Source organism: Chrysochloris asiatica, unplaced genomic scaffold (genome assembly GCF_000296735.1).
Source record: "Chrysochloris asiatica unplaced genomic scaffold, ChrAsi1.0 scaffold00078, whole genome shotgun sequence".
NCBI lineage: Eukaryota > Metazoa > Chordata > Mammalia > Afrosoricida > Chrysochloridae > Chrysochloris > Chrysochloris asiatica.
The window spans coordinates 2,090,371-2,108,993 of NW_006408596.1; the positions used below are offsets into that span (position 1 = coordinate 2,090,371).

The 18,623-nt window shown below is 53.0% G+C and overlaps 1 protein-coding gene across 1 annotated transcript in view; it reads right to left on the reverse strand.

Annotated features, from left to right (window-relative positions):
* Positions 1 to 329: 329 nt before the first annotated feature.
* HIP1R (huntingtin interacting protein 1 related) overlaps positions 330 to 18,623 on the reverse strand; it is a 54,068-nt gene continuing 35,774 nt past the window's right edge. The window contains exons 2-32 of the mRNA XM_006865482.1: positions 11,456 to 11,519; positions 10,746 to 10,888; positions 10,533 to 10,589; positions 9,126 to 9,206; positions 8,782 to 8,858; positions 8,441 to 8,502; positions 6,975 to 7,115; positions 6,388 to 6,445; positions 6,239 to 6,314; positions 5,983 to 6,123; positions 5,843 to 5,904; positions 5,524 to 5,596; positions 5,260 to 5,443; positions 5,092 to 5,180; positions 4,890 to 5,006; positions 4,718 to 4,819; positions 4,371 to 4,565; positions 3,129 to 3,276; positions 2,957 to 3,043; positions 2,398 to 2,505; positions 2,175 to 2,311; positions 1,993 to 2,103; positions 1,853 to 1,911; positions 1,704 to 1,734; positions 1,561 to 1,623; positions 1,308 to 1,408; positions 1,123 to 1,228; positions 920 to 1,043; positions 775 to 836; positions 454 to 660; positions 330 to 368 (exon numbers count right to left, since the gene is read on the reverse strand). Coding sequence (XP_006865544.1) covers positions 330 to 368; positions 454 to 660; positions 775 to 836; positions 920 to 1,043; positions 1,123 to 1,228; positions 1,308 to 1,408; positions 1,561 to 1,623; positions 1,704 to 1,734; positions 1,853 to 1,911; positions 1,993 to 2,103; positions 2,175 to 2,311; positions 2,398 to 2,505; positions 2,957 to 3,043; positions 3,129 to 3,276; positions 4,371 to 4,565; positions 4,718 to 4,819; positions 4,890 to 5,006; positions 5,092 to 5,180; positions 5,260 to 5,443; positions 5,524 to 5,596; positions 5,843 to 5,904; positions 5,983 to 6,123; positions 6,239 to 6,314; positions 6,388 to 6,445; positions 6,975 to 7,115; positions 8,441 to 8,502; positions 8,782 to 8,858; positions 9,126 to 9,206; positions 10,533 to 10,589; positions 10,746 to 10,888; positions 11,456 to 11,519 — 3,105 coding nt within the window. The remainder of the gene's footprint in view (positions 369 to 453; positions 661 to 774; positions 837 to 919; positions 1,044 to 1,122; positions 1,229 to 1,307; positions 1,409 to 1,560; positions 1,624 to 1,703; positions 1,735 to 1,852; positions 1,912 to 1,992; positions 2,104 to 2,174; positions 2,312 to 2,397; positions 2,506 to 2,956; positions 3,044 to 3,128; positions 3,277 to 4,370; positions 4,566 to 4,717; positions 4,820 to 4,889; positions 5,007 to 5,091; positions 5,181 to 5,259; positions 5,444 to 5,523; positions 5,597 to 5,842; positions 5,905 to 5,982; positions 6,124 to 6,238; positions 6,315 to 6,387; positions 6,446 to 6,974; positions 7,116 to 8,440; positions 8,503 to 8,781; positions 8,859 to 9,125; positions 9,207 to 10,532; positions 10,590 to 10,745; positions 10,889 to 11,455; positions 11,520 to 18,623) is intronic.

Below are 18,623 nucleotides of genomic sequence, written 5' to 3' on the forward strand. Positions count from 1 at the left end.
TTTTCCATGAATTCTTTGAAGCCTCCTTGCGTGCCAAGTGTGTGAGAGAAACATCTGTCTTTACGTGACCTTTGTCGCACTTCTCTCACTCAAACGCTGTCTCTTCAGCTCAGGTCCCAAGAATGCTAATGACAGAGATGACGTTGTACCTCTGTGCCAAGTAGAAGCTTACAAAGAAGAGAAGCAACTCGGAACATGAAAGGGGTCCATATGTAGTTCCTGAAGGGCTGCGGCTCATGCCGCTCTCTGGAGCTCCCTAATGCAGGTAAACAGAGATGCGGTCCTGCCGGCTCCTCAGGCCTCGAGGACAGAGCTGGGCACCTAGGAGTTCACAGTTGAGCCGGGTGGATCCCATCCTTTTTGTTAAGCTGCTGAGGTCAAAGGGGGAATTCAGGGATCGGCGTGTACCGCCCCCTTCATGGCCCCCTCCCCCCTCAGCACTGATGCCAGTACCTGGTGGTCTTGTCTGGGGGCCACACTAGGCTTCTGGGCCAGGGGTGGCTTCTTGGAGGCCATGGTGCGGGGGGCGGCACTGGGCCGGCCTAGCTCTTCCTCGCAGGGCGTCCCGACACCACCGGCCAGTGCGTAGTGCTGCCTCCTCAGCTCCCCGAGCCGTACACGCTCTGCCTCCAGGGTCTTCTCCAGCTCCAGCACGCGCACCTGCAGCCCCACAACCCCCCTGAGCTCAGCCCCAGCCTCGGCCCAGCCACCCCAGGGCCCAAGGACACCCACCTGGGTCTCTAGCTACCCCAGGGCCCATGGACGGACACCCACCTGGGACTCCAGCTCCTGCTTCTTTAGCTTGATGAGGGACAGACCTGAGAAGTCCATTGTGTCTGCAGCAGAGAGCGAAAGAGGTAAGGGTCTGGCTGTGGCCCGAGGTGGCCAAGCTGGACGGCACTGGGCTCCGGCCACTCACCTCTCTCTTCGATTTGCTCTTGGCCTGACTTAGTGGAGGCCACCACGTTGGCAGCCATCTCGTTGACGGTGCGGGAACAGTCCTGCAGGTGACTCAGGTGCCAACTGTGCTTGTCGGCCTTCACCTGGGGGCGACCAGGAGAGGCTGATCAAGGGGCCCACAGGCCTTCCCCGGCCCCGCACCTCCACCCCAGCTCTTCTTACCTTGGAAGCGGCCACCAGCTGGGCAGTGCTGGCCGCGATCTCGTGCGAACAGACGATGAGCTCCTCATACTTGCCCGTGTGCAGCACCACCTTGTCAGCTGACTCCCTGGGTGGGGGCCGGGGGCCTGTCAGGAGCCTCTCCCCACCACACAGCCCCCCTACCACCTCCACCCCGGGACACTCACACCAGCTGCGTGGCTCCCCAGCCCACGGCCTTGGAAGCGGAAATGAGGCCCTCTGTCCACCTTGAGTTCTTGGCATAAAATTCCTGCTGCGTGGCTGCTCCCTAGTGGTGACAGGAGGACATGGTGGGCAGACCAGCTCAAGGGGCCCACACAGAAACGGCCCCACCGGCCCTCGTGTAGAGGGAGGGCATGTCCAGGCACAGCCTTGCAGTAGGTGGGGAGGGGGGTCTCTCCCTGAGCCCCCGGCACTCACCCTGCCGCTCTCCACAATCTCCTCCTGCAGCCTCGTGGCTGTTGTCACCAGGAGTCGGATGGCCTACAGGGAGCACAGCACGCAGGTCACCTGAGCATCACCTGAGCGTCACCCCACCCCTGGGCATAAAACCCACCACTCACCTTCATCAGTTCTGTGCAGGACTTGAGAATCCTGGGAAGGAGCAGGAGGTGAGGGGCAGTCACAGTGGACCCCAGCCCTCCACCAGTGCGGGGAGGGGAGGGGGGGTCCCCAGGCCCCTGTTGTGGAAGGTGTGGGCAGAGTGGCTTACCTCTCGTTGACCTCCAGTTTCACCCCGGAGCTCGCATGCCGGGCTTGGTTCATCATGTCCTAGACCCAAGAGTGGAGTGTGAGCAGGGCCAGGCTCCCTGGCCCTGAGGGCAGGTAAAGGAAGGGGTAGAGCCTCCTCACCTCTATCCTCCGCACTGCGTCCTCAATCGCCGCCGATGTGGCCGCCATCTCCTTGTCCACTACGGCGCCAAGCTCCTCCTGACGCACGTCCAGGCTCTTGGGCTTCAGCTCCTGGGAGAGGAGACGGGGTCAGCCCTGCCCTAGACTCCCTCCCTGGGCTCCATGTGGTCCAGCTCACTCACCTGGCCCAGCTGCAGAAGGCTTTGCAGGGGGGTCCGCACTAGGCTGGGCTGGGCCCTGAGCAGGCTCTGCCGGTCCTGCAGCTGCCCCAGGAGTTCCAGGCCACGGGCCCCACACTCCCTGCACGTGTCCACCAGCCCTGAGGGAAGAGGGCCGTGAATAGAGGGGTCCCCTCCCAGGACCCTGCCCAGCTGCACCTCATGTAAAACCGCAGGGGCTACTCACGGTCAGCATGGTCTGTGGGGGCCAGGTGCGAGGTAGCACTGCCATTGATGATGGTGTCCGCAGCCAGATGGGAGAACCGGGTCAGGGCAGCCACCAGGGCAGAGGCGTCTGTGTTTGGGGACAGGGTGGACATCAGTGAGTCTCTCGGCTCCCCAGGTTCACTGCCCTGGGACAGCCTATTTATACAAAGTGTGTGATTGTGACCCGCTCAGTTTACTGACAAGGTTATCTGCTACCCAGGTGTTACAGATTAAGTCATGTGCCCAGCCTCTGTCTTTTAGATGAGAACCCCTCTGTCTGGGAATAGGTTTCCTCTATGACACAGGTGTGTCTGAGCCCAGTCTCTCTCAAGCTAGTGAGACAGATTTGGCGCAGAAGCAATCATGGATGGAGGAAACAGGGACGGACTTACAGATTCCCAGGACCCAAGGAGAGAAGCGGAGAGACACAAAGATGTTCCCTGGAGCTGCAGGGAGCAGCTCCTGACTGAGAAGACACATTTGCTACAGCTGTGCACCTGTGTCTGTTCCAGGAGCCTGGACGTGATCCCCTCACTCACCAGACGTGCAGGCCAGGTAGTGGGCATGACCCTCCTCCAGGGCGCTCACGGTGTCCAGGGCAGCCTGGGCGCGGCTCACCAGGTAATCTGCAAACACGAGGGCCGGTGAGGGGCAGGAAAGCGGAGCAGGTGGGCTAGAGAAAGGCCCAAGGCACCACCACAGCCATCCTACCTGGGGAGCTGGTGCAGCGCAGGTGTAGGGGGTCGTCCAGCTTGCCCACAGCGTCCCGCAGGATGCTCTCGGCCTCAGCCGCTGCAGTGCGGAGCACCGCCCACTGCTCGTCCAGGAGCCGCTGCTGTAACCCCTGCTCCGCAGACTCCTGGCAGAGATGGAGCCAGGTTAGACACATCTGTCCCCTCAACAGTGGATCCAAAATATATAAAGACCCCAAAATATATAAAGACCCCAAGTGAAACACAGGCCCCTGAACACACGAGCAAGATGCGCAGTGCACAGGCCGTGAGACCAGCCCGCTTCTCTGGGAGGGCTGTGCACATGGACACAGGACAGTGCTGTGTGTGTGACAGTCCACTCAGCCCAGAAATCCCCTCCTAATAGTGTTCACAGCAGCCCCAAGTGGAAAGAAGCCACGTGTTTTATGAGAAGATGACAGGTTCACCGAGGTTGCTGGTGGTGGTGGAAGAATTTGGAAACGGACAGTGGTGATAGTTTACATAGCACGAAGAATGAAACTAGCGTCATTCAATTGTACATTTAGGCATTGCTGAGATGTCGTATGCTTTGTGTATTTTCACCACAATAAAAGCGAACCGATGAAGCCCAGTTCCACTCCAGCACCCACGGTATGGCCCTGAGTCAAAGTCGACCTGACAGTAGCTGGGTCTGGTTTTCTATGTGTATCTCCAGCCACAAGAGACAATTCCAGCAGATGCCAAGTGATCCACTGCCCCCAAGTGGCCAGAATTTCAGAGGAACCAGACCGCTCCAACAAGGTTAGCTAGGAAATCACCGTATGGACCAAAGGTCAGGAAGATAAACTTGTGAACAAGGAGATGGAGAAACACGAACCCTCCTCCTCCCTGCTGGTGGGAATAAACTAGGTACAGGGAGTTTCAAAAAGTTCAGGGAAAAATGCGATCAAATGATAATGGAATTTTTCCACAAACTTTCTGAAGCCCCTTGTATACTGAACCCCAAGGACTGAAATAACACTCACAGACTAGTATTCAGCCCCAAAAAAGGACTAAGGTTCTGACACTCCACAACCTGGACAAACTTCACAGACATGCTGCGAGAAGAAGCCAGCCCTAAAAGGCCGCCGACTGTGATTCCACATTCATGAAATGTCGAGAACAGGCAAATCCGCACCTCTGTGCTCCCTCTCAGCCTGAACTGTCTGTGGGGTGACTGACCTCAAAGTAAAGCCACCACAAGGAAACCACAGGCCCTTACCTTTTGGGCCAGCTGGCCCTGCAGTTGGCCCCTCTCGAGGGAGGCTCGCTGCTGCTCCTGGCTCAAGGCTGCCTCCTTCTCGCGCACCAAGTCCTGGGCAGCCAACAGCTCGGCGTCTCGCTGCCGCACGGTGCTGCTCAGCGCGTCCTTTTCTGCACTTAATGTGGCCAGCTGTGCGCTCAGCTCCGAGCCGCTCTGTGGACACGGAGCATGAGGGGGCCTTCCCAAGCCTACCCATCCCTTCACCCCCCACACTGGTCCATCACAATGCCACGGAGCTCAGATGGTCCTCAGGCATTGTTACAGCGCAGCGTGCAGGAAGATGACGCCAACTCTTCCGTTGGTACCTGCTCTGTTCGGTTCAGGGCCTCCTGCACGCGCACCAGCTCCCCGGCCTTGACCTCCAGCGCCCTCGTCAGCTTCTCCAGCTGGTCACCCTGCTCCTCCAGCTGAGAGAGACCGCATGTTAGTGGGCAGTGGGGCTGGGCACCCAGGGGCCAGGGTCTGCATACGACACACCTTCATGTCGGACTCCCGCCGCGCCTGCTCCATCTGGAAGGCCAGCTGCTCCTTCACTCTTGCCACCTCCTCCTGGCTCTGCTGCGTCACTGTCAGCTGCTTGGCCGTGTCTGCGTTCTGGGGACAGGTAAGGGGACAGGTTGATCTCCCATGCTCTGCCTCAGTGTCCCAGGTGGGGTGGTCACCAGGGCAGCAGCCCTACCTTCCTGAGCAGCTCTGCGTGGGTGTTGATGAGCTCACTGTGCTTTCCCTTCAGCTTGTTGTAGCGTGCCTCTGTGGCGCTGGCCTTCTCTGAGGGGAGAGGACAGGACTGTGACTTGGGTCGGTGGGCACGGCCGGACCCTGGGGACACGCCCGGGGCCCCACGCACTTTCAGCCTCCTCGCGCAGCAAATGGTTGTGCTCGCCCTGCAGCCGGGCGGCCCTCAGCTGGGCCAGCTCGTCCCGGAGCTGCTCGTTGTCCACTAGGGCCTTCTGTTTCTGCTTCCGCTGCTCCTCCAACTCTGCCTCCAGCGTGTTCGCCTGGCCCTTCAGCTGCGCGATGTACCGCTGCGCCTGAGGCCACAGGAACGAGGCTGTGGGCTTGCTGGGTGGGCATCGCCCCGTGGGCCCCAGGAGTCCCAGCCCACCCTCACCTCCAGCTTGATCTTCTCGAGCTCAGTGCGGAGCATCTCCACTTCCCGCTTCAAGTTCTCGATCTGCAGGTCCCTGGGGACAGAGGCGAGGCGGGTGGACTGTTGGAGCCCACACAGGACCCAGCTAGGCTGTCTCAGATTATGGTGGACACTGGGCATGGTGCCTTTCCTGAGTCCACATTCCATCCATGGTCTTTCCAGACAGAAACGTCCTGACAACAGCTCAGTGGTCACCCCACCCTATGAACCCCGGCCCGACCCCACATCCTGCATAGAGCTGCTGAGGTCCCCAAAGTGGTCACTGCCCACCAGGCCCCACCTGTCATCCTTCACAGAGCCATTGGGGGGTCCAAACGTCTGATCAAAGAGGTCAGCCACCACCTGCCAAAACCCAGATTCAATGAAGGCCCAATGCCCCTGTGTCCAGGCCCAGGAGTGGGAGCGCAGAGTCCTGCTCACCGTGGGCTCCTGGGCAGGGGGGCCCGTACTGATCTCAATCAGGTTCTCAGGTTCCTCGTCTTCGGGGGCCTCCTCAGGGATCACCACCACAGGCTTGATGTGCTCCGCCAGCGCTGAGGCCCGCAGGAAGTTGGGAGGTCCCTGCCAGGTGGAAGATGCTCACCTGCCAGCCCAGACTCCTTGGAGACCCCTCAGACCAGGGCAGGGAGGCAGGTGGGCATGTGGGGAAGGTCCCAGGGACAAAGGTGGCAGGTACCTCCGGTAGCCGTGGGATCTGGATGAGCCGCTTGAAATAGAGCATGTCCGAGGCTCGGCGGAAGAAGTTTCTGAGGCTGTAGGAAGTCAGGGTCACCAGGGAGCTGCTGGCTCTCACAGGTGCCCCCATGCCCCACCTGCACCACGCACCTGTGGAACTGCTCGTGGAAGCGGTCCCGGTGGCCTTGTAGGGTGTCAGCTGGGAGACCTGGAGACACACCCATCCCGCTCTGTCACCAGCCCCCGGGAAGGGAGATGCCGTGCAACAGGGGCACAGCCCTCAAATAAGCTGAGATGGACAGAACTCGAGCCACATGAACCCCTCTCCCCCACCAGCCTTGGCTCTGGACACATTGTGATGCTCTCAGGACCGTGGCTGACACGCTCAGTCCATACTCGTGGGCCAGTGGTGCTTGGTGTGGTCCGCACATGTCCATTTAAAGAGCATGGAGTCATCACACCCAGGATCTAACACGCACTGGCCAGAAATTTAGAGATGTGCAAAAATTCAAAACAAGGTTCATATTTTCTGCTAGTCTACTTTTTGTTTGGAGAATGCCATTATTTATTAGGTAAGAACCATGTGATTGCTCTTTTATAATGAATGCATGTGGTTGTTGTCCGTTCCGACCCATAGCAACCCTGTCTAGGGTTTTCCAGGAGCAGCTGGTGAGTTTGAACTGAGATACAGTATTTAACCCCGTTCCCAGTTTGCTAGTGTAAGATCTTGGACTCACAGGCGTGCAGCTTGAACAGGAGCTTGACCGTGTAGTGGTAGAGGGGGCTGCAGTCCTGGATGACCTGGATGAGCGGGGCCAGGCGGCACTGACCCGACGACATCTGGGACACGGCGATGGCAGTGTTGAGCTGCCGAAAAACTGCCGGGAGAAGCAGGAGGAGGGAGCGGGCATAAGCCAGTGGGCTGTGGGCAGAACTGGGGACACAGGTCCGGACAGCTCAGTCACCGCCCGGAGCTGGGCCCAGACTAGAGGAGGAGAGCACATGCCCCACAGACACACAGAGTGTTAGGCTGGGCCAGTCTCCCCGGCTTGGGACAATCAGGCCTTTGACTAGAAGCCCCAAGTGGGAGACAAATGGACAAACACGGTGCTGCCTCCTGGCTGCCGCCTCTTCTCTGGGCCAACAGAGATGACAAAGAGCAAGCAGTCAGCCAGGCACCCCCACCCTGGTACTAATATAATAAGACTGACTCACCACCCGCAGGGCCCACCCGCCACTCCTCCAAGTCATCAAACCTTTCAGGACAGGGCGACCTTAAACTCTTCCCTCCTTTTGAAACATCAACCACTCGACCAGTAAATGACTATTTGGCAGTTCAAACCCACCTAGAGGTGCCATGGGAACCCTAGGGCGCAGTTCTAGTCTGCACACACGTGGTTTCCAGGGCACCGATGTGTTTTCAACCCTCATGTGTGCATACTAGTCTGCCATCTGCTTCAGGGGTGTTTTCTAGATCTTTCCCTGTCAGTCCATTTGGACACTTCTCCCTCCATTCCCTAGTTGAGGCAGAGCTGGACACAGCTATTTCTATACCAGGAGTTTGGCTCTGCCAGTGGATTCTCCTGCCCTTCATTTCCATACAGGCTGGGAGGCCCCCAGGTTGGGTGGAAGGCTCTGCTCTCAGTCTGGGGGCTCTTGGTCCCCCACAGAGCTAAGGAACACACCCTGTGTCAGAGGCTGCAGCTCCCGGCCTCCCCTCGGCCAGGCCCAAGTCAAGATCGGGGGCACAGGGCAGCACTTAGGGCCACCGCTGCTTCCCTCTAACTCTGGGAGACACTCCCTTAAAACACTTCCCTCCTGGGTGAACTGAATCACCAACACACTGTTGTGAAGCTGCCACCCAAAAGTCACCTCCCCAGACCCAGACCTCAGTGCTGGAGGTGGGTGGGAGGGGAGTGGTGGCAAGGTTTCCTGTCAACAGACAGCCGGCTTCTGGCAGGAAGGCCAGCATGACTTGGGGTTTATTCAGGAAGCCCAACCACCTCCCTGTGGATGTGCCAGCAGGGTTCCCCGATCACCCACACCCTGTGTAGGAAGTACGGTGGGCTGAACTTTTAATGGAATGGCTGAGACCTGCCAAAGCAATCTCAGGGGGCCTCTGCTCTGTGCATTCCCAGAGGGACCCCGAGGGGCAGGTGCATTTGGGCACATGACGTGACGCGTGTGGGCAGGCCCACCTCACCTGACTCGGAGAGCTTCAGCTCACAATCCATGTAGTCGAACATCTCCACGGTGAGCTGGAAGCTGTGGGGATTGGGGGGAAGTCAGGGCTGAGTGCAAACCCACTGGCAACTGAGAGCCCCAAGGGGGGCAGCACCCCCTTTACCCACAGAGCCGGCTTCCAAATAAGCCCGTTGGGCTAAGGCTCCTTCAGGGTGTGACTCCCTCATCCACAGACAGCCCCACCTGGTATGAATGTGGATGGTGTATGCATGTGAAACGCTGGGCAAACAGGGAAAATGAGGAAGGTGGGGTGCAGACGCCAGGGGCAATCAGCTCTGGTGACCCGCCCATGTGACTCACATGTTGTTGACATCAGTCCCTGCCGCCTTCTCCAGCACCTCATCCGTCACCTCTAGACCTGCAGGAAACTGGGGGTGCTGTGGAGAAAATGCCCACCCACTCAGGCAGCCCCCTAGAGCTGGGCCCGGATCAACCCCAAAGTCAGCGGGACAGCAGCACCAGGTATTCCCTGAGGGTCCCACTATCCTGGGTCCTGCTGCCCTCTAGGGCATTTGGGGGAGGTGCAGGTGCAGTTTCTGGGGGACAGAACAGATCCTGCCCCCTGCTACATGCCAACATGTCCCCAGGGGCCTCAGAAGGAACAGCCCGAGTCTTTGAAGGCCCAGTGGGCCCACAGGGACTACCTTGAGGTGGAAGGAGATTTTGGTGAGCAGGAGCTTGGTGTAAACATTCACCAGCTGTCCGTACCGGTCGTGTAGATGTCCCTGCAAACAGGCAGGTGATTCAGAGCTTTAGGGTAGTGGAGTCTCACTCCTTCACCTGCTCATTCACTCACTCACTCACTCACTCACTCACTCACTCACTCACTCACTCACCAACTGCTGCTCAAGCCGGTGGAAGTTTCTAGCTCGCCTCTGGCCCTCGGTCCTCACTCCCCATGGCCCTGATGGAGCTCTGCAGTCCTGCTCTGCCCACATCACCCGTCTGTCCATATAAATTCTGCCCACTAGAGCCCTTAGCATATCAGCCATGGTATTTTACCTTCCTGGTCTGACCACTCAACTAGTTCTGCCATGTCCCTTACATAACTGACCCACAAAACCGAAAATCCAAACTCCGTTGCCATCAAGGGCATTGGGACTCCTGCTGATCCAATGCGTGTGGAGCAGAACTGCTCCACGGGGGTCTCAAGGCCCTGACCCTTCAGAAACAGATTGCCAGGTGTGCCTTCCAGGGTGCCTCTCAGTGGGTTTGAACCACCAACCTTTAGGCTAGTATTTGAGTGTTTAACTGTTGGTACCTCCATATTAGGGTCCTCTGTCACGTGTCTCTGCCGACACAGCGGCGTCCGGTCTGCACTCCACCCACCTGTTGGTGGGGGTGATTTCTAGCACTGCCTTCTTACTTTCCCTCCTTGTCATTCTTGCCAAGGAAACTGGCAAGAAGAGACTGTCCCCGGGCAGCAGCCAACATGAGTTGGGACGTTTTACAACCGGGCAGACGGAAGGCACATTCCAACAGCATGCCGCATCCTCCCGGCTACCTCCCCTGACACCTGTCTGTCTGCGTCCCTGGAGGCAGGACTGGTGGCTGCAAAGGGCTCTGTGAACGCTGTTCTCATTTCCAGTTCTGTCCTGGTGCTCACGTCCTGGCCCAGTCCCCAACCCTATCCACAGCACATCCTTCTCTGTCCCTCTAGGGCCTGAATAGTCTGGAAGAATCTATAGTACAGGGTCCCCAGGCTTGAAAATGTTACTGTGTGTCAGAGTCAGCCAGATGTGTGTTAAAAAATGCCAGTGTCCAATCACAAGTAAGTCCACACAGCGTCTGTCGCCTGGCCTGGGCCACTGACCGCCTCTAGGAACCCAGGCTCAGGATATTTCTGACAATTGAGGCCCAGCGGGACTGCATTTGGAACTCCATTGCCCTAACTCACCCCAAGGCTGTCCCCCTAGCCCCCTGACTGTCACCCCACATCAGATTCCCTGAGAGGAAGGAGACTCACTCCCCAGCGTTCCTGGTTGGACATCCATGACCTCCGGCCTTGCCTGGAGCCCAGGCCCCAACACCCACTCCCATTGAGCACCTACCCACAGATCCCCAATCTCCCGGATGTTGCTTCGGTACCGCTGGAAGTCATGCAGGACCTGTGGCATGGGGGTTATGGGAAGAGGGGTGGTCAGGAACCCTGACTCCTGCCAGGACTGTGGACATAGGGCCAGGGGGATGGAGGAGCTCCACTCAGTGGGGTGCTGCCCTGCCCTGGATGCCCTCCCTCGTGTCACAGGGGCACCTCCCCTCACATTGGGATGCCCGTCTCGAAGGATCTTGTGGAGCACATGGCAGAGCTTCCAGCTGAGGATGGAGCTGCTGGGAAGAGGCAGGCCGATGGCATACGACCAGAAGGTGAAGGCTCCCTTCTCGTGGTGTGTGCCCAGGATGATGCCTGCCGGGTCAAGGACCACAGAGCCGGTACAGGCCAGTAAGTTGGGCAGGGGAGGGGTGCTAGGTGACCCAAGGAGCACATGGGGAGCCCGTGCCGGGTCCAGTTCCTCAGGGTTCACCTTCAGGTCAGCCCTCACCAGAGACTCTGACCTTCACCAAAGGACTGGGGCTCAGCACCAGAAAACGGACAAGGTCCTAAGTTTAACCAAGGCCGAGACAATGGGAAGCGCTCTGGTGGTGCAGTGTGTTAAGCATAGCACTACTAACTAAAAGGTCATTGGTTTGACCCCACCAGCTGCTCCTCCCAAGAAAGACGCAGCACTCTGCCTCTGTGATGATTTACAGCCTAGGAAGCCCGATGGGGCAGCTCTGCTCTGTTCTAGACGGTTGCCGCGAGTCACAACCCACTCAACAGCAGGGAGTTTGGTTTGGTTTTTTCCAGAGCTTGCTGCAAGGTGGTGGTGAGCTGCTGGAGCGAGGCTCTCAGAGGAAGGCCATCTGTCCCTGACCTGAGCCTCAGAGCAGTGGAGGCCCTCCATCCCACCTCCCAGGACAGCAGGAAGGATACGCCGGGCATGCTTCTCCTTCACAGGTGCCTCCTGGGTATTGATGGCTTTGCTGATACTAATGGCCTGCAGGGACACAAAGGAGGCTGTGGTCAGCAACAGCCGAGGCAGCTCTCTCAGGAAAGACGCCAAGGGGAAAGGAACACACTCAGAGGGCTTGCACCAGGGAGGCAAGTGTGGAGATGAAGGGAGGAGGAGCTCTCTCAGCCTAAGCAAGTCAGGAGCCCCCCGGGGATGTCGGTGGTTACCTCACTCGGTCACTAACTGAAACACTCAAGGTTTGAGGTATGTCCAAAGAAAGGCCAGGTGGCCTGCTGACAGAAAATCCACCACTATGGGTGTGGACGAGAGACTGGGCGTGTACCCACAAATCTATGAACCTGGACAGAGGCTATCTGCGCATGGCGGTTTACCTTTGCTGCAAATATACCTGTGAATGTGATGGAACACAGGGCAGAAAGTAATCAAAACTGGTAAACAAAACCAAAAACCTTGAGGGAATGAGCTGTTGTGCCCGGGGCATCAGGACTAGAGGGGCATCACGGTCATAACACAATTCACAAAGACAACATTCTACATCCGACTTCGGTGGGTAGCGAATGGGGTCTTAAAATTCATTAGTGGCCATCTGAGGTACAACTACTGGTCTCTCCCTGTCTGGCAGAAGGCAGAGTGAGGGAAATTCAAGTCCCCTGATAACACTCCACTGGACTAATGGATCATGTGAACATCAGACCTTGAGGTCAAAACTAGATGGTGCTCAGCTGCCACGCTCGAGCAACTGCTCTGAAAGGCATTGCATTAGAAGATCCTGGATTGAGTGGAAGAAAATGTGGAACAAAACTCAAAATCACAGAAGACCAGGCTTACTGCTCAGAGACTGGATCTGTAAAGGAGCTCACCCTGTAGTTCAGTTTCAACCAAGCCATAACTAAGTATATGGGATGATAGCAACTTTAAGGAGGTACACATACCATAAAACGGTCAGAAGGGCAGCATGTACCCCAGGACAAAGTTCAGAAGGTTGAGGAAAGCAGGAGGAATGGAAACAGGAAGCACAGGGAGGAAGTGGGACGAGTGATGTTACATTCAGGGGATTGCAAATCAATCAGAAGAAATGAAATATGAGCTGTTGAACGTAAAACTGATGATGTGCTCTGTAAACCATTCAATTCAGTCAAAAGGTAAAAGAAAAGAAAAAAAACATCCACTGAGAACCCTGTGGAGCACAGTTCTACTCTGACACACATGGGGCACCATGAGTGAGATCTACTTATGAAACATCATCCACTGAGAACCCTGTGAGCACAGTTCTACTCTGACACACATGGGGGCGCCATGAGTCTGAGTTGACTTGATAGCGGCTGGTTTTGAAGCAAAGCCAGGTTTTGGAAGAACTTTTTCCTCACTACTTCTGAGAGGCAGCCCATGACAAAGCCACGGAGCATTTGGACAGATCAGGGAAATAAGTATTTCTAGAAGATGACCTCTGGTCTGACAGAACCCCAGAGAAGTGGTCCCCTCAGATGAGCAGCACAGCCTGCCCGTCTCCCCTACATAGCCAGGCTGACCTCCTTCGGCACACAGTGCCCATTGTCGCCTCAGCTCATTGACATGCACAGCCTCTCGCCCACCCCACTGGCTAGGAGATGGCCTTCCAGGTCACCAGCTCTGGCTCCCACATACGCCCTGGGTGTCCCTGGTTCCCTCAGCTACGGAAAGGGGTGGGGGATGGGCTCACCACTCAAGTTCCAGGAGAACTTGAGCAACCAGTTCTGACCTCTCCTGTTTCAGAGACTCCATGAGCTGGCGCCAGGGGTTCCTCTGACTGGTTCTCACATCTACCTGGCCTCTGGCCTCTGCAGACCAGCACAGCCTCCCCCAGGCCTAACTTCTTCCTGGGTCTAGATGCTGATCGCTCCATTCGTAATGATGGGTTGAGGATGATCAACTACAACCGTCTAACAAGAGCCTGCAGGCAACACGCCTCCCAGAGGCAATCCTGTGGCGTTCTTATGATCCCATTTCATAGATGAGCAAACAAGCACAGAGGTCCGGAACCCTGTCTGCACATCCAGTAACCAGTAAAGCCACATCCTTCTGACTAAGACCTGTGTCCCCAGTGACAGATGCCGAGGCACCTCCCTCTCACAGGGCTGGGAAGAGGAGGGCGGCATGGCAGTACAGGGTGGGGCTTGTAGCCCCAACAGTGAGAGCCAAACACACCAGACACATAGCCAACACTCAAACCAGGAGTGCTGCATCTCAGGAGTCCTTGGGTGGTGCAAGAGGTGATGGTACTCACCTCCTAACCAAAAGATGGCAATCAGCCAGAGGAAACCCTATGAAACACCAAGATCTTCCAATGAGAGAACCACATGATTATTTCAGTCAATGCTGAAAAGGCGTCTGACAGAAATCAACATCCTGTCATGGAAACACTCAATAAGACAGGTAACTCTTTAGTCTAACAAAAGACATTTGTGAGAAACCCACAGCTAGTATCAGACTCGAGGAGGAAGACTGAGAGCTTTCCCACGAAGATCAGGAACGAGGGAGGGATGACCACTTACCACTGTGAGCCCCATTAGTCTGGAAGTCCTCATCAGAGCAATGAGGCCAGGAAAATAATTCAGAGGTATCCAAACTGGGAAGGAGGACGTCCTTCCTTCTGCACAAATGACACTAAAGATTCCACAGGAAAGCTTGAAAGGCGCTTCCAAAAGTTCATGTAAAAAGTCCATTGTCTCATCAACTAAGAAGAGAAGGACTAAGAACTGGTGGCCAGGAGGCAGGCTTGCAGAATGTGCCCTTTGGAGATGTAAATTATTATATATGCCTGAGTGGGTTTTTTTGTTTGTGTGTTTTTTAAAAAGCTAAAGTGGATAGAGAGAAATACTTTCAACTCATTGTATATGGATGGGATTATAATCAATGTAATGAAACAAGTAATATGAACGGTTGAATGTGAAACTGATGATCTACCCTGTAAACTTTCACTCAATCCACAATAAAAACCTTAAATTAAAAACAAAACAAAAAAACAAAGAGGTGAAGTCAAAAACATGCAAATTTAAATATTCATATCACCTCTTTTTTTTTTTTCCCCAATGTATATATATTCAGTACACAGTTTTCAAAAGCATATGAGGTGACTGAAAATACCATGGATAGGGTCATGTGCACCTTGCCCCTTAAAGTGACCTGTTTGTTCTTTAACACTTTTAAGAGGTCCTTTGTAGCACATTTGCCTAATGCAATACATCATGTGATTTCTTGACTGCTCCTTCCAGGAGTGCTGATTGTGTATCCAAGTACACTGAAATCCTTGACAACTTCCAAAAAAAAAAAAGGCCATTGTCTCTCAATTCCATTTTCCCACAAACTTTTATAAGTCCTCTTGTATTAAAACGAACCAACAAATTCAGCAAGTGTTAGGGTACAACACACACACAAAAATCAGTTGCATTTCTATACATCAGCTGTGAGCAATCTGAAAAAGAAATTTAAGAAATAATTCTACTTACAATAGCACCTAAAAACATAAATTGTCTAGGAATAAATTTAACCAAGGAAGCAAAAGACTTGTTTGTACGCATAAACTATAAAACCCTACCAAAAGAAACTTAAGACACCTAAATAAACAGACATTCTGTGATCATGGACTAGAAGGCTTAATACAGTTAAGATTTCAATACTACCCAAAGCAACCTACAACTGTCATGAAATTGTCATCAACTTTCAACACCCTTGTTTGCAGAAACAGAAAAGACCACATCCCTCAAATTTTATGTTTGGGCAAGAATAAAGTAGAACTCACACTTCCTGATTTTAAAACAAATTACAAGCTATGGCAATGAAAACATACTGGTACTGGTACAATAACTGACATCTTGACCAATGGAACACTTGGAAAACATGGTCTTGGTGATAAAAATGATGCTGGAGACGGCATGATAGAATATGGCAACTGCCTTCTTTCTACAACATAAAAGGCCACCATACACACGGCCCTTACCAGATGGACCATACAGGAATCAAACTGACTCCATCTGTGAGAAAAAAGATGGTGGAGAAGCTTCATATCATCAGCCAAATCAAGGCCAGGGGCCGAATGGCGAACACACCACCAGTGCTCATATGCAAGACCCAGATGAAGCTGAAGAAAATTGAACCATGTCCACGAGAGCCAAAACATAACCTTGAATATATCCCACCTGAATTTTGAGACCATCTCAAACACAGAATTGATGCTTCAGACACTAATGACCAAAAACCAAGAGTTGTGGAAAGACATCAAGAACACCACACATGTAAATTACTAATAAATTACAGGGTAACCTCAAAGAAAATTAATACACCTTCACATCAAAATAAAGAGAGGAAAATCAGAAAGATTTAGTACATGTTAACTCAACAGAAACTAATAAAAGGAAAAGAAAGCCCACAAACAGAAGGAACTCAGTGCAGAAGATGCTGTGCAGCACAAGAGCACAACACAGCAGAATGACAGCAGTCAGTTCATACCTCCCAACAACGACAGTGAACGTCAGTGGTCAACGCACCAGTCCAGACACAGAACACTAGGATGGATAAGAAAACAGTATCCTTCAATATGCTGCCGACAACACACTTTACAAACTAAAAATCAAAGGATAGAAAAAAGAAAAAAAAAATCTAGCTAACAGCAACGAAAAAACGAGGAGTGGCAATGTTAATTTCTTTAAGGCAGGGGCAAGAACGGCAGACTAGACAGATGCACTGAGCCAACCCTGGCCTACAAGGGCACGGGAGACCGAGTGAACCAGACAAAGGTGGTGACCCTGGAACCCTGAGCATCAGAGGACAGGGCACAGAGAGGCAAAGTGAGTACTGACTGGAAGAGGAACTGAAGCAAGAGAGAAGTAAAATGGATGAGCTGTGGGCTAGTGTGGAGCAGGCTCGATCATCTGGGGCTTTTGCGAGCGCCTGTCACTACAGACATGGTGGGAGGTGGGTGGCAAAGGGCACAATTCTCCCTTGTTCCCATGCTCTCCTGGTAGCCAGGCGTGTGGCCAGTTCCTGCCCTCACCAACCCAGCAACCAGTGGTCCCCGCACCCTGCTCTCCCACATAGCTTCTGCTCTGCCTGGGATCGGGTGCCGGGCACAACACTCTGAATTATACTACACAGTGAAAAAGAACAATTGTGTTCACACTTCCAGTGTCTACCACATCCACCAGGAGACAGGTACTGAGTGCCTGGGAATACACCAGTATACAACCACCATCTACCTGATATATATCACAGCACAATGTCTCGGAGTAAATCACCAATCAGCTTACTCGAAGAAACAAGATGTTGTTGTTAAGTGCCTCCAAGTCGGTTCAAAACAGAGTAAGAACCTCAATTACAGAATCAGAAAATATAATACCAGATATGGCATCGGAACTACACAAGGAATTTAAAAGAATTCTAATTAGGCAACGTCAACACACTGAAAGAATGGTCAAGAACACTACTGATGAAATAAAGGAAAACAGAGTCAAAGCATTAGAAGAATTCAGGAAAATGTCAAAATAAATGAAAAAAAAAAAAAAGGGGGGATCATACCATAACAGTAATCAGAAAGTCAAAAGATTAACACTAAAACTTCAGAAATACAACAAAACACTGAAAGGTTAAAGAAGTCTAATTGAAGAAATGGAAGGCCAAATTACTGAGCTTGAAGAACAAAGTAGGAGGACTTTCAGAGGAATACTCAGAGGGACAATCAGATAGGAGTCCTGGTGTGGCACTGTAGGATCACTAGACTGCTAATCACAAGGCTGGTGATCAAACCTACCAGCTGCTTCTTGGAAACCTAATACAAGGTCACTATGGGTCAGAACAACAAGAGGAACAATTAAAAATCAAAATGAACAAAACATTCTGAAGAGAGCCTCAGATTTATGTAGAACACTATCAAGAGTAATAATTTACATGTGATAAGAATTCCAGAACAGGAAGAGACAAGAAAACCCTAGAGAACATTATTCAAGAGTTGCTGGAAGCAAATTTCCCTAACACCATGAAAGATGAGAAGTCATTTAAGAAATTGAACAAACTCCCCAAAAGGATAAATCACACAAGAAAAACACCATAACCAAACTTTTCCAAAATAAACACAAGGAAATAATCCAGAGAATAGCTCAGAAAAAGCAGAAAGTTACCTACCAGTGAGAACTAATAAGACTTAGCTCTGATTTCTCGGCCGAAAGTGTGCTGGAAAGAAGACAATTAAGTGGTATAGATAAAATTCTGAAAGAAAAAATTGCCAATCAAGAATCATATATCCAGAACAATGGTCCATCACATATGTTGGCAAAGAACAAAGTGGGAGGCCTCTCACTCACTGATCTCAAAATTTAGTACACAGTCACAAGTGGTCAAACAGCCTGCGAGTGGTACAATGAAAGATCCACAGATTAATGGAACAGAATTCAGAACGTAGAAGTCAACCCGTCCACATGCATCCATCCTGTCAACTGATCTGTGACAAAGGACCAAAACACATGAAATGGGGACGAGACAGTCTCTTCGACAAATGGTGCTGGCAAAACTGGAAATCAATTTGCAAAAGAATGAAGTAATACACCTATGGATGCAGTAGCTCAAAAGAGGGTACAAATCCTTACAGCAAGAATCATTCCCACCCCATCCACACACAGAGTAGACAGGGATGGGCAACCTGGAAATTGGCTACCCAAAATGCAGGGGAGGGAAGGGCCTACAAAGGCAAGAAGTGACTGGCTTATAAGATTTCAAGAGGGAACCTAGATCCAGAGGGCCTGGAGGAAGGTAAACTCTCCACTTAGTATCCAATCTGTCTGGGCAGGACTCATGAAAGGAGATGCAATAGTGATACAATTGTTATCAGGACTGATTGTGAGGGTTGGAAATGTAAAGGTAGACGTTTTATATCAAGAAGGGGAGTGATTAACTTTCCAGTCTAGGAGCGGAGGTCCCTAGGCCCATCAAGGGAGAAGAGCGGAGAACAGGATCCAATCCAGAGAAGCAGTGATGCCTGAGATGGAGGCAGAGATGATGATGTGGAGCGATGGAGCAGCTGGAGACTTTAGATCCAGAGAGGAAGAGCAACTGTGTGCTGAAGACCAGGGAGGTGTGGGGGGCAGGCTTGCAGGGTATACC